At 37.4% G+C, this 15715-nt stretch overlaps 2 protein-coding genes across 7 annotated transcripts; both read left to right on the top strand.

Moving 5' to 3' along the window:
- The first annotated feature begins 3787 nt into the window (after positions 1-3787).
- On the top strand, positions 3788-10192 carry LOC122404139 (NPC intracellular cholesterol transporter 1 homolog 1b-like). The gene is made up of 23 exons (XM_043408057.1): positions 3788-4007; positions 4074-4288; positions 4451-4581; positions 4722-4839; positions 4933-5106; positions 5249-5321; positions 5485-5702; positions 5900-5998; positions 6094-6296; positions 6376-6576; positions 6660-6864; positions 6988-7104; positions 7170-7350; positions 7498-7625; positions 7706-7963; positions 8056-8219; positions 8317-8432; positions 8529-8668; positions 8743-8939; positions 9065-9296; positions 9410-9523; positions 9638-9800; positions 9913-10192. The coding sequence occupies exons 1-23, from the start codon at positions 3788-3790 to the stop codon at positions 9948-9950; spliced, it is 3705 nt and encodes a 1234-aa protein (XP_043263992.1). The 3' UTR covers positions 9951-10192.
- Positions 10193-11338: 1146 nt separating this feature from the next.
- On the top strand, positions 11339-15575 carry LOC122404142 (histone-lysine N-methyltransferase E(z)). 6 transcript variants are annotated; one of them, XR_006259691.1, is made up of 12 exons: positions 11339-11819; positions 12051-12364; positions 12445-12681; positions 12741-12957; positions 13153-13173; positions 13406-13506; positions 13639-13816; positions 13978-14352; positions 14450-14740; positions 14815-15023; positions 15104-15269; positions 15336-15575. XR_006259691.1 is itself a non-coding variant. In XM_043408061.1 (12 exons), the coding sequence occupies exons 1-12, from the start codon at positions 11684-11686 to the stop codon at positions 15394-15396; spliced, it is 2247 nt and encodes a 748-aa protein (XP_043263996.1). In that variant the 5' UTR covers positions 11339-11683; the 3' UTR covers positions 15397-15574. The 6 variants fall into 6 exon arrangements, 5 of the variants coding, with proteins under 5 accessions (XP_043263996.1, XP_043263994.1, XP_043263999.1 ...); XM_043408061.1 differs by having other exon boundaries at positions 12084-12364; positions 14815-14997; positions 15336-15574; XM_043408059.1 differs by having other exon boundaries at positions 11340-11819; positions 14815-14997; positions 15336-15574.
- Positions 15576-15715: the final 140 nt, after the last annotated feature.

A 15715-nucleotide genomic window follows, 5' to 3' on the forward strand; every position in this document is an offset into this window, starting at 1 on the left:
TACAGACGTACATACATATATCGTTTGATCGGCAGTTAAAAATTAAGATTATTGCGTTTAATCAGCGACGTTGATTAATAATAGATGATTCTTGAATAAACGGTTTCACGTTTCACAATGGTGAATTGAATCTCACAAGATTCAAGAATTTCGGAATAGCTGCACGATACGATAAAAGAATTTTACCATATAAGTGCATACATACATACATACATTACATATGTATATGTAGATACATACGCTCGCATTGTGCTCTCCTGTTCGTTCGACATGGAAAATACTATCGATGAGACGAGACGCGATGGCACGTGTAAGTTGAAAACCGAGCAACGGGCAATCCACCTAATCCCCTCCAGAGGAACCAAGCCCCTGAAAGAGCCAAGAACCGAAAGAGTGGAGGGAATTTGGTGGAGCCTGTAAACGATTCCTTTTGCCCGTTGCAAATGTGTCTCGTTTAGCTTATGGATAGTCTGTATGGAACCATATGGATATCTCGTCTCCCAATAGTACTTACGTGCGCACATACAGCACAACCACACCCTTGCGTTACAAGCGCACGAATCCACGTATGCGCATATAAACAAAGTATGTATTTAAAATAGGGTATTGGTTAATATTTCAGAGCGAAGAAAATTAAATACCTATTTACTAATTACTATAGGCGTGACATGTGCAGATTTGAAACTTTACGGAGGACCTTCTGTTGCTCGTATTATTACATTGTCCACTATATATATATATATATATATATATATATATATAGAGAAAAATTTTATTGTATAAATTTTGTCGAGATGTGCCTCCGAGCGAGAGTCCGTGCTTTTTTTTCTCGACCCGTATAACGCGTATGTGTCACGGTGAAACTAATTCGCGGTTGATCAATTCGTTTCGATATGCCAAGTCTGATACGCTCGCTAGTGTATTTTATCGTAGTTGATGCACTCTCCAATCTACGCTTATCATCGTTTGCGTTTCAATTAAACATAGCGTATATCTACACGCATTGAAAAATCTTTCATGTTTCATATTATACTCGTTCGCGTATCTGTTACTCCAGGACTCGTGACAATCAATGCTAACATTCGAATAGCATTTTTTCATGAAAATGACTACGATAGTCACAAGAACGGAAAACGTAATAATAACATTAACTATAATAATACTAACAACGACAACGGCAATGATAACAATAATAAAGATAGTAATACAATTAAATTCAAAGACATAGTACATATTACCGAGAGCGAGAGAGAGAGAGAGAGAGAGAGAAAGCGTACGAGAGCGAGAGCGAGAGAGAGAGAGAGAGAGAGATTATAAAGTAGAAATGAAATTTGGATAAAGATCCGACAGAAAGTTATATTGGATAATTTTCTTTACGGTAACATTGAAATGTAATAATCATTGTTGCAGTTAAATTCCTTTCGGTGATACGTTACTTTTTAATAATCAATTATAATAGACGCGTATACAGTGTGTCAGGTTTATCGAAAAAATTGTGAATGGTATAGAGAAATGTATTAGAAGAAAATTGTGAGGTATAAAGGGTGAATATTGTGGTTGACCGTTTGCCACCACTTTGAAATGCTCCGTGAAATTCACGTATGTATATTCGTAATTTTGAGAAATGTTGTGAATTAATGGGAATCAGGTAAATGACCCCTCGGCCTTCCTTTAGGTATATGCCTGCCTGCCGTCCGTCTTTTCTTTTTCCACATTTTCAAGCACAGCCGTTGCAATTGTTGCACAAACTGGCCGTATTCTAAACCGTTTTGGTTCGCGTGTAAACTTTGTGTGGGGCATCATTTCAGGGTGGTCTGGTCTCCTTTATACCTTATAACTTTCCTCTAAACATTTTTTTATATGGTTCACAGTTTGTTAAATAAGCTCAACACATTCTACACATTACACGTATGCTGCATGTATGTACATAGTCAGAGTTTATGAGAAATATCGAAACGCTCGGTACTTGTTTCTTCGGACTCGAAACTGTTTCTAATCAGCAACCATGAACGTTGAAAGTGTATTAGGAAAACCGACAAGTTCCTAAAAAATTTGGTCAAAATAGAAAATAGAGGTCGAGACACTCTAGCTCCGAGGCGTATCTCTTAATAGTTGGCCTAGTATCGAGTTTCATATTTTTGTCCTGGTCGCAGAGGATCGTCGACAGATGTATCATCTATTATACGATTATTGGACATTCTCCACAAATTTTATTAATATAAACTTTATCGCTATCGTTGAACGTAACATACTATTATAACGACGATAAAATTCAGTATGATTACGGACACCGTGCATGTACACGTATGTATGTTATACTTGAGAAAGAGAAGCGGCGAATGATATTGTATGTATGTAGCACGAAAAGGCCAAGACCATGGAAGAGATGGAGAGAGACAGAGGATGGTTGTGTGTGTGTGTGTGTGTGTGTGTGTGTGTGTGCGTTAGGCGTGCGTGCATGCGTGCAAAGAGAAATGATGAAAAGAGAAAGGTCGAGTGAGAAAGAAATAAACCTTTTAGTGTCCCGTGAACACAAAGATTTTAGATGGTTGATAGAATTATTATAGATTATAAGGGGAATAGTAGATGACGGGGTATGAAGCAGGGTGGGCAGATGTGGGGTCACGTTATTATAACGAAACAAAAATAGGATAAAGTAACGATGTAACACGTCTTTCCACATTGTTTATTTTTCTTCGTTTACGTATGCAACCGTATACGGTGAACCAGGAATGAAGATAATTTTCCATCTACGAATACAAACGCAATGTAAACTGCGTATCGTTTATGTTTTTTCATCTATTGTATAATTACAAATTAGTAAGCAACATTATAATTCCGTTCATTCCTGTATTTATTGTTATTGTTCTTCGGTTACGTGGAAACGTTTAAAAGTGATCCATTTGTACAATCATTGAGTCATTAAAATATGATTATCCAGTATAATAATTCATTTTAATTTATACCTCTGTATCCGCGATCGACGACTTTAATAACAAGCTATCGGAGTGGGGGAGAAAATGGAGGAAAAGTTCTTTCGAAACAACTTTTAAAGCGATTAACATTACCCAATTTATCCCGTTGAGCTCTATTATTATTACACACGACTGTCCTTCTTTGTCGGTTAAGCGTAAAAATTTGAAAATTTATTGCACGATATCAATCAATCAATCAATCAACGATACAGAATTCCATGCGTGCAACTGTTGTTTTTCGAAGCAAGAATTGAAATCTGTCAGCGATAAGACGCAGGTGTGCAGCCTAATCAAACGATTGATCTGTATCAATCGTATCGATTAGATATAAAATGTATAAGCCGACATCTAGACCATTAAAAATTTATATACCACTTTCTTTCCTCCTAATACTGGAAGGAAAAAAAGAGTAAAAAGACTATTCTACCCAAAGCCGATCAATCGACCGTGAGAAAAGATACCCGACGCCTAGAGATTGTATTCGATACACGAGCGAGCGAGCGAGCGAGCGAGCGAGCAATCGATCGATCGACAACAGCGCACAGGCACCGGTAACCGCGTTAAATAGTCCAAATCAATTCATATTTAGAACAATTATTTAAACAGAATTCCATGTAAATATAAAAAGGATAAAAAGTGAGTAGAGTGTTTGTTTATTATCCGCGTTGGAATAATTTAACCAGGTTATTCGAACGTGTAGGTATTCGGAGAACGGAGGAAAGAAGAATCAAAGCGGGGGCAAAGTGGCAAAGGATTTTCTTCAAATTGTTTCAAAGATGATCAGATCTGAGTGGAGGTTTCGGTGGAACCGAATGCACGGGATTTTCTTAATATTCTGTTGTGCGTTGAGATTAGGAGATAGTAATGGAGAGCAGCAGTATCGTTGCGTATGGTACGGAGACTGCGGTCCCTCGGTCGAAAAGCCAACTTTGAATTACACGTGCGTGTCCAATGATCCTCCTCGACGGATCAACAATCGAACAATCGCGTTGCTTCTTCGTGATATATGCCCGCAATACTTTATCGACACTGGTACGTATTTCGGATCGGAGAAGAATTCTACTTGAACAAACACGTCGGTCGTCTACTTGTTTTCAGAGTCGCCAAAGTTATGTTGCGACAGTAACAATATTAAAACGCTGCTCGGTCAGACGAACATGATCGATGGAATCTTTGGCAGATGTCCAACGTGTATAAAAAATGCATACAAATTAATATGCGATTTAAGTTGCAGTCCTGAACAGAGTAGATTTCTACAACTAAAAGACGTTGGTATAAATTCGGAGGGCAAAGAGTACGTGAAAGCAGTCGAGGTACACAAATATGAATAAAGACATAAAAACGGAATGACTAAAACCGGTATATCCTTTGAAAGATTAAACAATTGGGCATTTTATGTTTCGCCTAGCGTCCCATACCGTCGCCTACCCTCGTTTCCTTAATATATGTATTCCAAATATATGTATGCTTGTTAGGTTCATATCGCGGAAGAATACATGAATACTACTTTCGATTCGTGTAAAAATATCGTTCACCCAGCAAGTGGAAATTTGGCTATGGATTTGGCCTGCGGAATTCACGGAGCCAGTTGGTGCACAGCAACAAAGTAAATATAAATTTAAACAATGGTGTTTGAATATGTACGTAAATTAACGAACGAGCTGCAACGACGACCAGCAAAAACGAAAACAGACCGTTTTGTAGAACGTAGTTTATTGGATTTGTGATGAAAGTAACTGATTTTAGATGGTACGAGTATCAAGGTGATGTGACTGCGAATGATTTTATAACTTTCAACATGCGTTTCATCAGTAATAGCAGTGGGTGGAACGAACCGGTAAAAATATGTAACGAAACATACGACGTAAGTCCGAACGAATAACCAGTTTCAAGTATATGTACATATGTACATGTATGTATATGTATATCATAAATTTATCTTGCTCGAACTAAATAGGAATTGTCGGCATGTAGCTGCGTCGATTGTCCCGCAGCTTGCCCATTCACGAAAATCGAACAATATAATGACTACTTTACCATTTTCGGGTACAACGGCTATGGTGTTTTAGCAGGAATTGTAATTACTGTTGTTATTTTATTCGCTGCAGTGGTAATTTTCAAGATAAGGCCCGTTTGTTCAGGTATTGCGTTGTTAAGCTATACATACACGTATGTAAGTACCTACACGTATTGTATTTAGCGTAATTAATTCTATTCTTGTATAAATGGTTGTAGATAGCAGCAAGGATAAAGGGACAACGGGGAAAAATAAGACTAAATCGAATGTAAATTGGCGGAGGAGTTTGCACGAGATGTCCCGGTCGTTTTTCACTGTTTGGGGAAAAGGTATACACCATCATCAACATAATTTTCTATCGAGTGGTAAAAGAGCTGTTTGGTTGCTCGAAATCTCCTAGACACGGTAAAAGATCGTACACGGGCCACATTGCGCGTTGCTATCTTATTAATCTTATTACTACGATTATTATTATTATTCCATGTTTAACAGCATTCGCAGAATACCCAATTATAACGCTTTTTACAATCTCGTATATAATATTGGCACTGAGTTACGGAATTACTCGGCTCTCGATAACGAGCGATCCGATCGAAATTTGGGCAGCACCCACTAGCAGAGCTAGAATCGAGAAAAATTATTTCGATTCGCATTTTCAACCTTTCTACAGGACGGAACAAGTTTACATAAAATCGGTGGGAGTCGATAAGGTAAAGTCAGTCGATAATAACCAACGACTAACTAACTCTTTCTCGAGTTCTACTTTTATGTAAATCTATGTTTCAAAATAAACACACACACACACACACACGTATACATAGATATAGATATACATATGTACACATGTGTACTTACACGGTGTTGAAAAAATCTAAACGGGCGTTCGTTTCGTTTAATTGGATCGCAGGTGTTGCACAATACATCGAACGGCGTTCTTGAATTTGGTCCCGTATTTAACAAAATATTTTTACTCGCCGTATACGAGCTTCAAAACAAAATTCTCCGGGCAAGTACAACTTTCTCTATACATATATGTACATACTATATTTGCCGTGCAAGTAGGAAGGTTAAATAAAAGATTGGGTAAATTGTAATAAACAGATTGGAGAAGAGGTTGGAGAAGGATTGGAACGCATTTGTTACGCTCCTGTACAGAATGAGTTTACAGGACCCACTACTTTGGATCTTTGCACCGTGCAAAGCGTATGGGGATATTTTCAAAACGATCTTGAACGTTTCAATGCAACGGATACATCAGATTCGTACGAAAGAAATTATTTGGATCATTTGTACGAGTGCGCGCAGTGAGTTTACATAGACGGATCAGTACGATTGGTTAAATATCCATTATAAAATGAAACTTTTAAACGTTTGTTTTAACAGAAATTCATACAGTCCTGCCTGTATGGCACCGTACAAAGGGCCAGTCGTGCCAGCAATAGCCTACGGTGGCTTTCTTCGGGACAATGAGTTCAACTATAATTCGAGAGATTATATAAAGGCAACGGGATTGGTTTTAACTTTTCTGGTGAAAAACTCGTTGGAAGAATCTGTGGTCGAGTCTGTACACAAGTGGGAACAGCGGTAACTAGCGGTATTCTCAAACAACAAGGAGAAGGGGAGAAATGAACGATCGAAATCGTTTATTATCGTTATCGAAATTTCAGATTCATTCATTTTATGAAAGAATGGGACAGCAACGAACGTCCGGAATTTATGGATGTCGCGTACAATACAGAGAAATCGATTCAAGATGAATTGGATCGATCGTCGAAAGCCGAAGTGTCGACAATGGTTTTCAGTTATGCATTAATGTTTGTTTACGTTGCCTTTGCTCTGGGTAAAATGGACTGTAGTTTCAAAGGGTACTTTGTAAGTTTACTATTTTTCAAATTCTTAAGTGTATGCATGTAAGTATGTATGTATGTATGTATGTATGTATGTATGTATGTATGTACATACGTATAGGTATTTGTTTAAATCGTATGGTTACAGGCAAAGAGCAAAATGATGCTCAGTATCGGTGGAATTATCATAGTGATGGCATCCGTAGCTTGTTCGCTTGGTATATTTGGCTATATCGGACTACCCACGAGCTTACTTACGATCGAGGTGAGCAAAACTTGTACGAGAATGAAGAAAAACTAGAAAAAGGTATAGAAATTAATCGTCTATAGGTAATTCCATTCTTGGTATTAGCCGTGGGAGTGGATAACATTTTCATATTGGTCCAAACTCATCAAAGAAATCCAAAAAAATCGGAAGAAACGATATCGGACCATGTAGGAAGAGTGATGGCGAAAGTTGGTCCGTCGATATTGCTCACCAGTACATCCGAGTGTCTTTGTTTCTTAATCGGTTAGTAGGTAGAAACGAAACCTCGTTTTCCAAGCTATTTTATCCACGGCCGAGCAGAGATTAATCGCGTTTCACCGCAATATCATATACATAAGTACTTATGTACATGTATGTAGAATAAATCGAATTTAATATTCCATTTTGCAGGAGCATTATCCACGATGCCAGCTGTTCGTACTTTTGCGCTTTACGCGTGTGTGTCTATCCTGGTAAACTTTTTCTTACAAATAACAGCTTTCGTCGGTCTGTTGTCGCTGGACACTCGGAGATCCGAGGTAAGAGAAAATACTCGCGCCTCGCATTTATCCTATTTTTACTCAAAGAGAACGATTCAAGCTAGTTTATGATATTTCAGAAGAATTTGTTGGATGTGTTTTGTTGTGTGAAAACGAACAAAGAAAATTTGGAAATTGATGAAAATTCCAATCTAGTACAAACGATATTTAAACGTTTTTATACGCCGTTTATTATGAAGACATCTATCAGAACGATCGTAATAATAGTATTCTCTGTCGCCCTGGTTGTAAATGCCACGGTGATACCAAATATTGGTATCGGTTTGGAACAAGAACTTTCGATGCCTGTAGATTCTTACGTGTTGAAATATTTCCAAGTAACGTATCCGTTTGATCGTTTCTACAAACATCCGATCAAAATACACAACAATACGTAATAACTAATAACGACGTATCGATTAATATTCAGTTTATGAACGATCTGTTGTCGATGGGCCCACCCGTTTATTTTGTTCTGACACCCGGACTCAATTATAGCGAGAAAAATGTTCAGAACATAATTTGTGGCGGTCAAGGATGTAATTCCGATTCTCTCTACACACAAATCTACTCGGCGTCTAAACAACCTGCTGTGTTTGTACACTAAATAATCAAATTTATTTCAATCGAAACGCATTAAATTCCTTACCGATCGTTATCTATACATACGACGTATATCTTTACTTTCTAGATCGTATTTATCAAAAGCAGCTTCCTCCTGGATAGACGATTACATGGACTGGTCAACGATTTCTGGCTGCTGCATGTACTTTCCGAACAATCAATCATTTTGTCCGCATACTAACGGTAATCCGTATCAATACAAACGTTCAAACTATTAAGACATGTATACACGCACGCACGCACGCACGCACGCATCACAAGCTTGTTTTCTTTTTCTAGTTGGCACGTGCAGTCCGTGCGACATTCGAAATATTCACTCTCGACCAGACGTAAACAGTTTTCGAAAATATCTACCGTACTTTCTGGAAGACATTCCGAATCAAGATTGCGCGAAATCTGGTCGGCCATCGTATCTCGATGTAACTCGATTATTCCTCTCGTTACGCACACCGTCCGTTTTTCTATTTCTATTTCTATTTTTCATTTCACACAGGGAATTAATTACCACGTGGACAAATATGGACTGGTCGATGTTGGCGACAGTTACTTTATGGGCTACCACGTCCCTTTAAAAAAGTCATCCGATTGGTACGAATCGCTGAAATCTGCAAGAACGATAGCCGAAAACATCACAAATATGATAAACAACCAAAGTTTAACCGATCAAAATATAACTGTATTCCCATACAGGTTTGTAAACGTTACAAACATATTGCCTATTACCTTTATCCGTCGGAAATCTGAAACTATTATTATTATTATTATTATTATTATTATTATTATTATTATTATTCCGATTTTAATTCTCTTCGCAGCATATCCTACGTCTACTACGAACAATATCTTACGATCTGGAAAGAAACGATATCATCGTTGGGCCTCTCTCTCGTTGTAATATTCGTTGTGACTGCGTTGCTATCTGGATTTTCATTATTTTCGGCCGTTACGGTCCTACTCACCGTATTCATGATCGTTGTAAACATAGGAGGTCTTATGTATTGGTGGAATATTCAACTGAACGCAGTCTCTCTCGTAAATTTAGTAGTGGTATGTAATAAGATACATATCCATCGATTATTCCTTTTCCACTCTCGCTTTTAACAAATTCCAATTAAAATTCAGTTCCAGCGCGGATATACCATGTATATTTTTTCTTACAGGCCGTTGGCATTTCCGTAGAATTTTCCAGTCACATTATACATTCGTATTTACATTCCGCGGCAGTAACAAAAATTGATCGAGCTATCGAGACTCTTAACGAAATGGGAAGTTCCGTAAGTATATCTATTGTACAGAAAAACCTAATAACATAGATACGTTCTATGGAAATCTTTTCTTTCTCACGACAACTACGACAAATTTACAAACGCTTATTATCCATTCCACAGGTTTTCTCGGGAATTACTTTAACGAAAATTATAGGAATCATCGTATTAGCATTTTCGAAAAACCAAATATTTCAAATATTTTACTTTAGAATGTACTTGGGCATTGTGCTATTTGGCGCCGCGCATGGTCTTATATTTTTGCCCGTATTACTCAGTCTCGTAGGTAAGAAATACATACGTCAAATACACACGTATATCTATCTATACACCTTATCAACACATATGTACACGTAACCGTATTAGACGTAAACGGTAAACTTTCATTTTTATTACAGGCCCCGGAGAATATGTACGTATAACTGATCAACGCTGAAAATAATTAACCACCTTTATTTAAAATGCCCCTTCAAGTATTCACAGTTATATGTATGTGTGTATGTGTGTATGTGTGTATGTGTGTATATGTATATGTATACCAGCCTTTTCTTACTATAGTCGTAAGCGTAATGGTATTAACTGAATTTCATTTCAATACATGTTTCGATTTTTATAAACATTCCGAAATGTGCAAAAATTAAACTTTCTTATTTATTTATGCCCGAACGGTAGAAATTAATTACGTAGTTTTTATCTTTTATCTTATATCTTACTCAGCTTGCATAGAAAACTTGGAAAATTTGTAAAAATTCAATAAATATTTTACACGCGGAAATATATATCTATATATATTATACATATATTATCGCGATCAAAATCCAATAAAATACGACAATTAATTCCCATTTAATTTCCCATTAAATTGAAATCGATAATAAAGCAATTTAAAAAATTATCTATCGATTATTTAATCTCAACACCGACACATGGATAAAATGCTTCCGACAAAAATGTAAAAATAATATGTATATGTATGTATACAAGTTTTACCAATCCTTCCTTATTAGACCATTTGAAGTTGCCGCGATTTCAATGTGTCCAAGTGTAATGGCCTCGACACTACGTCGCGTCGTGCTGCTGGTCAGACTTCGACAGAAATAAAATACAAATTAAAATCAAATTCACCCCACTAAACATACCTAATTACAATTAAAGAATAATTTCGTTTGAAATAATATGTACGAGATATGTAATTTCGTGTAGAAAGATATAACGAATCGACGCCGGTTAGACTAGATTGAAGAAAACGCGCCAAGTCTGATTCACTTTTTTTATCATTCCGACTAAATTTATAGTAAAAAATGTATTAATATTAAACGAAGGCACCGTTGGAGAGTAATGGAGAGCAATAGTGGTGATTAGAAGCGTTTAGATATCAATAACTAAAGCGTAGATACCTTATTAGGCTGGAGACTGAGGATACGTCCACTCGCGCGAAAATCCACAGAACGAATCAAGACAACCTTGAACTTGTTCCGTTAGCAGCACTGTTGGTTGATAGGTGGCATTACGTGCCGGTAGCCGGTAGCCGGTAGCTTCCCTTCTCCCTACTACAATTCCAATCAGAGATTGCAGACAGAAATAAAATAGAAATTAAAATCAAATGCATTACAGTAAACATACATATCTAATCATAGTATTAAATAATAATTGAACTTTAAATAATATATAAAAAAATACGTAATTTCTCGTTTAGAGAGAGCTAATGAATCGACGCCGGTTAGATAAAAATGTGAGAAATACGATTCAGTTTTTCTCACAATTCCGAGTCAATTTACAGCAGAAACGTATTAATATTAAACGAAAATGTACGTACATACTTTATTAATCCGACCAACGCGTCTGCGATTCAAACTGACATACCACACACGCTACAGTCTTTGTTGGCCATCGCGCACTAATTCAACGAGTAGTTTCTCAAGTGACCGCCATCCATGAGAAGAGGACGTGTTTGCATGGGCCACGAACAGTCCATGGAGAAATAAGGAAAGTCTATTCGTATACCTGGTCTATGACACAAGAAAACAACAACAACACCACACAGGTGTTGTCGGGGATCACGGATAATCGTCATCATCGTGTACTTGCACATCGAATCATCGATTTTATTAATAATTTAATCTTGTACCGGTGATGATGTTGCTAACGATGAATTGACTTTTCGTTGCAATGTCGAAAGCAAAAGTTTCTGCAGAATGGAGAAAGCGCGTGAAATCCGAATACATGCGTTTACGACAAATGAAACGCTATAAGCGAGCAGACGAGGTAAAGATAGCTTGGAATCAAAATCGCAAGTTCATGTCTGGTTAGTACACCTACATTTTCTCCAACTAAATCAATAATATTTCGCTTCATAATAACTATTGAGAAATTACAATTTCCAATCATGTTGCTCGTTTTCGTAGCATTGTCATTTTTCTTCTCTGTAAATTTACAATATCTATGTGTGTGTGTGTGTGTGTGTGTGTGTGCGCGCGTGCGTGCGTGCGTGTGTGCGTGTGTGCGTGTGTAATTGGTACTCGAACTATGCCATTAGAGCTCTTAACGATCGAACAAAAACGATGGGCAGACGGAAAGGCAATGTGGTTAGCTATGCAGGATATCCCGCCTCATGTCTCTTGTATGAAGAAAGCAGAAGTTACTAGCTCAGACGGAGATGCACAAACGTGCCCTGTTAAAATCATTAATGCAGTTACGCCGATACCAACCATGTATACCTGGGCACCTATACAGCAAAATTTTATGGTCGAAGATGAAACGGTGCTACATAATATACCTTATATGGGTGATGAAATTTTAGACCAAGATGGTACATTTATCGAAGAATTGATTAAAAATTATGATGGAAAAGTAAGCGGCTAGATCGTGTACGGTATATAATTTGGTCTTAAAATACAGACGCATAAAAGATTAAATTTAATAAATTTTAGGTACACGGAGATCGAGAATCCGGTTTTATGGATGATTCGATATTTGTGGATTTAGTTAATGCTTTGACGCAATATGAAAAAGAGGACAAAGACCGAGAGCAAACGAAGAAAGGAAAGGAAAAGGAAGAGGATAAAGAAAGAAAGGATAGTAATATCAAGGCCGAAGTTAAAACCGAAAAGTCGTTGGAAGACTCGAAAATGCATGGGAATCCGTTTCCATCTATGCATATATTCAATGTAAGCTAAATGGGCAAACGTTTTCTCCTGTTTGCTGCAACGTTCTCTATTAATTTCAGGCGATATCTAGTATATTCCCTGACAAAGGTAGACCCGAAGAATTAAAAGAAAAATACATAGAATTAACGGAAAGATCGGACCCGAATGTTTTGCCACCCGAGTGTACGCCGAATATCGATGGAGCGAATGCTAAGAGCGTACCAAGGGAACAGACGATGCATTCCTTTCACACGCTTTTCTGCAGAAGATGTTTCAAATACGACTGCTTTCTTCACCGTGAGTACAATTACGACACCGTGTAAAATTTACTCTATCTAGAATTTCTACACCATAACTTGTTTACAATCGGTATACCAAAATACACCGTGTATATTGCCCATATACATACTGGATTCCCGTTTTAAATGAACACACACACACACACACATCTGTTAATTACAATAATTTATGATTCCTGATTTATCGTAGCAGCCAGGGGATCATCGCCGCAAGGTAAAGAACAACATTGCATACAAACGATCGTGTTCGAGCAAATGCTTCTTTTTCTTTTCTTTTCTTTTCTTTTCTTTTCTTTTCTTTTCTTTTCTTTTCTTTTTTTGTCGTTTAGCAGAAAGACATCGTCAAGGACTGATTCGCAATTGTATTTCATGCGTCGTTGATGCGTCTACTAAGATCACCTAGTTTCTTTATTTTCCTTTTCGTATAGTTTAATCGTTATTTATAGGTCTTCAAGTCTGTCATCCGGGACCGAATCTACAGAAACGGAAAGGACCTGATCTGAAACCGTTTTCCGAACCGTGTGGAACGGAATGTTACATGCATTTGGTAAATAAAAAAGAAAAAAAAAAAAGTAATATACATATGTATACTCGTTAATCGGAAATGTACATGTATGTATGGATGGATGGATGTGTAACGAATGATAGAAAGGCATAGGGGTATTTTGTTCGTTTACAGGAGGGGATGAAGGAAAAACTTGCAGCTCAAGCGGCTGATATAAAAGATGAGGAAAGCGACGAGAAACGTGGAGGTCCTAGAAAAGTACGGAAACAAGCAAGCGTAGATTCTGGTAACGAAGCTAGCAGCGAAGACAGCAACGATAGCAACAAATATAGCCAGGGAGGTGGCTGTCAAGGTAAGATGGTAAATTATTTGTTGTATAAAAGAGTAATTTTATAATATAATCTCTCGGTTCATACTATCAGAAGTAATAAATTGTGTAAAAGGTGGGAGATATTCGGTAACACCGCGTTCTACACTTTGTTAACAACTATCGTCTAATATCTATCGTACTAGATTTCAAACAGAACGTTAATAAAGAAACAAAGCCGGAAGAGTCGATGGAAGATCAAGCACAACCGGAAAACCAAGTACCGTTTACGCTTCTGGGTCTCGATAAACGTATAAAAACAGAAAGCGAAGTTTCGTGGACTGGTTCGGAGCAAAGCTTGTTTCGCGCCCTTCATAAAGCTTTTCCTGGCAATCCTTGTGCATTGGCACAGATCATGTTAACAAAAACTTGTCAAGAAGTTTACCAATTTGCTCAAAAAGAGGCCTCGGATATTCCTGCGATCGAAAATTTGAAAGACTTTACTCCGCCACGAAAGAAAAAAAAGAAACATCGACTTTGGTCGATGCATTGTAGAAAGATACAGCTGAAGAAGGACTCTGGTAATATGGGAGAATGCATAATGGAATAAGTAACGTGTAATTTCATCATCGAGTTTGATTTTAATTGAAAAAGTAATTTCTGTTTTTCTCTTAAAAGGTGCTAATCATGTCCATAATTTTGCACCGTGCGACCATCCAGGAAGACAGTGCGACAACTCGTGTCCATGTATACAGGCTCAGAATTTCTGTGAAAAGTTTTGTCAGTGCAGCAGCGAATGTCAAAATCGTTTCCCGGGATGTAGGTGTAAAGCTCAGTGCAACACAAAGCAATGCCCGTGTTATCTGGCTGTAAGGGAATGCGATCCGGATCTTTGCCAAACATGCGGTGCAGATCAGTTTCATATTACAAAAATATCCTGCAAAAACGTTAGCGTTCAACGTGGTCTCCGTACGTGATGGATCTTTTATTTTATTTAAACAATATCTTTTTCCACCGCGTGTCGAACGAAGAAATCTTTTTAGATAAACACCTTTTAATGGCGCCATCCGACGTGGCTGGTTGGGGAATATTTCTTAAAGAATCTGCGGCAAAGAACGAATTTATCTCGGAATATTGTGGTGAAATTATAAGTCAAGACGAAGCTGATCGAAGGGGCAAAGTATACGACAAATACATGTGCAGTTTTCTCTTTAATCTTAACAATGGTAAAAAGTCGTGTAAAATGTGGATGGTTGTTAATTTGCGGGATCCTTAAACTCGAGAATAAGCAATCTGGCTGGTTTTCTGAATTTGTCTATCGTTAACTTTCAGACTTTGTCGTGGATGCTACGCGAAAAGGAAATAAAATAAGATTCGCCAATCATTCGATAAATCCAAATTGTTACGCAAAAGTGATGATGGTAAACGGTGACCATAGAATTGGTATTTTTGCCAAGAGAGCTATTCAACCCGGCGAAGAATTATTTTTCGATTACAGGTAAAGCAACATTCTATTTTATTCAATTTGAACGTTTCTTTGTAACGGATTAATATTTCTTTACAGATACGGACCGACGGAACAATTAAAATTCGTGGGTATCGAGCGTGAGATGGAATTTTTGTAACGCGTACACGAATTGAAATTTATATTATAACGTTAGAAAGGATGTATAAATTACGACGACCACCGAACAAACGGAATTTTTTATGTACTTATCGTAATGAATATTTTACCGGGTGTTGTAAATTCATTCGATTAATTTTAAATTGACGAAATTTTAACCGAGAAAATATAACGAAATTTTTAGCAAGATTTGAAAATGTTTTTATTTATTTCCCGAACCGTACGTACACATATGTACATGTACACGCACTTACATAGGTTGTACAGTTTGGCCGAAAATATGGCGAAGCTTGTAACGAAGGAGTTGTCCTGAATGGAGT

The sequence above is a fragment of the Colletes gigas genome, unplaced genomic scaffold, assembly GCF_013123115.1.
Source record: "Colletes gigas isolate AHSC1104 unplaced genomic scaffold, ASM1312311v1 Colletes_gigas_Sc00106, whole genome shotgun sequence".
NCBI lineage: Eukaryota > Metazoa > Arthropoda > Insecta > Hymenoptera > Colletidae > Colletes > Colletes gigas.

Bases quoted from the DNA above. Each gene is read 5' to 3' on its own strand.
- LOC122404139 (XM_043408057.1), top strand. From the start codon at position 3,788: ATGCACGGGATTTTCTTAATATTCTGTTGTGCGTTGAGATTAGGAGAT. The intron at 5,322-5,484 runs GTATACACCATC...CATGTTTAACAG, and splicing joins TTTCACTGTTTGGGGAAAAG to CATTCGCAGAATACCCAATT. The intron at 6,297-6,375 runs GTGAGTTTACAT...TTGTTTTAACAG, and splicing joins CATTTGTACGAGTGCGCGCA to AAATTCATACAGTCCTGCCT.
- LOC122404142 (XM_043408059.1), top strand. From the start codon at position 11,684: ATGTCGAAAGCAAAAGTTTCTGCAGAATGGAGAAAGCGCGTGAAATCC. The intron at 12,682-12,740 runs GTAAGCTAAATG...TATTAATTTCAG, and splicing joins CATCTATGCATATATTCAAT to GCGATATCTAGTATATTCCC. The intron at 12,958-13,152 runs GTGAGTACAATT...TTATCGTAGCAG, and splicing joins ATACGACTGCTTTCTTCACC to CCAGGGGATCATCGCCGCAA.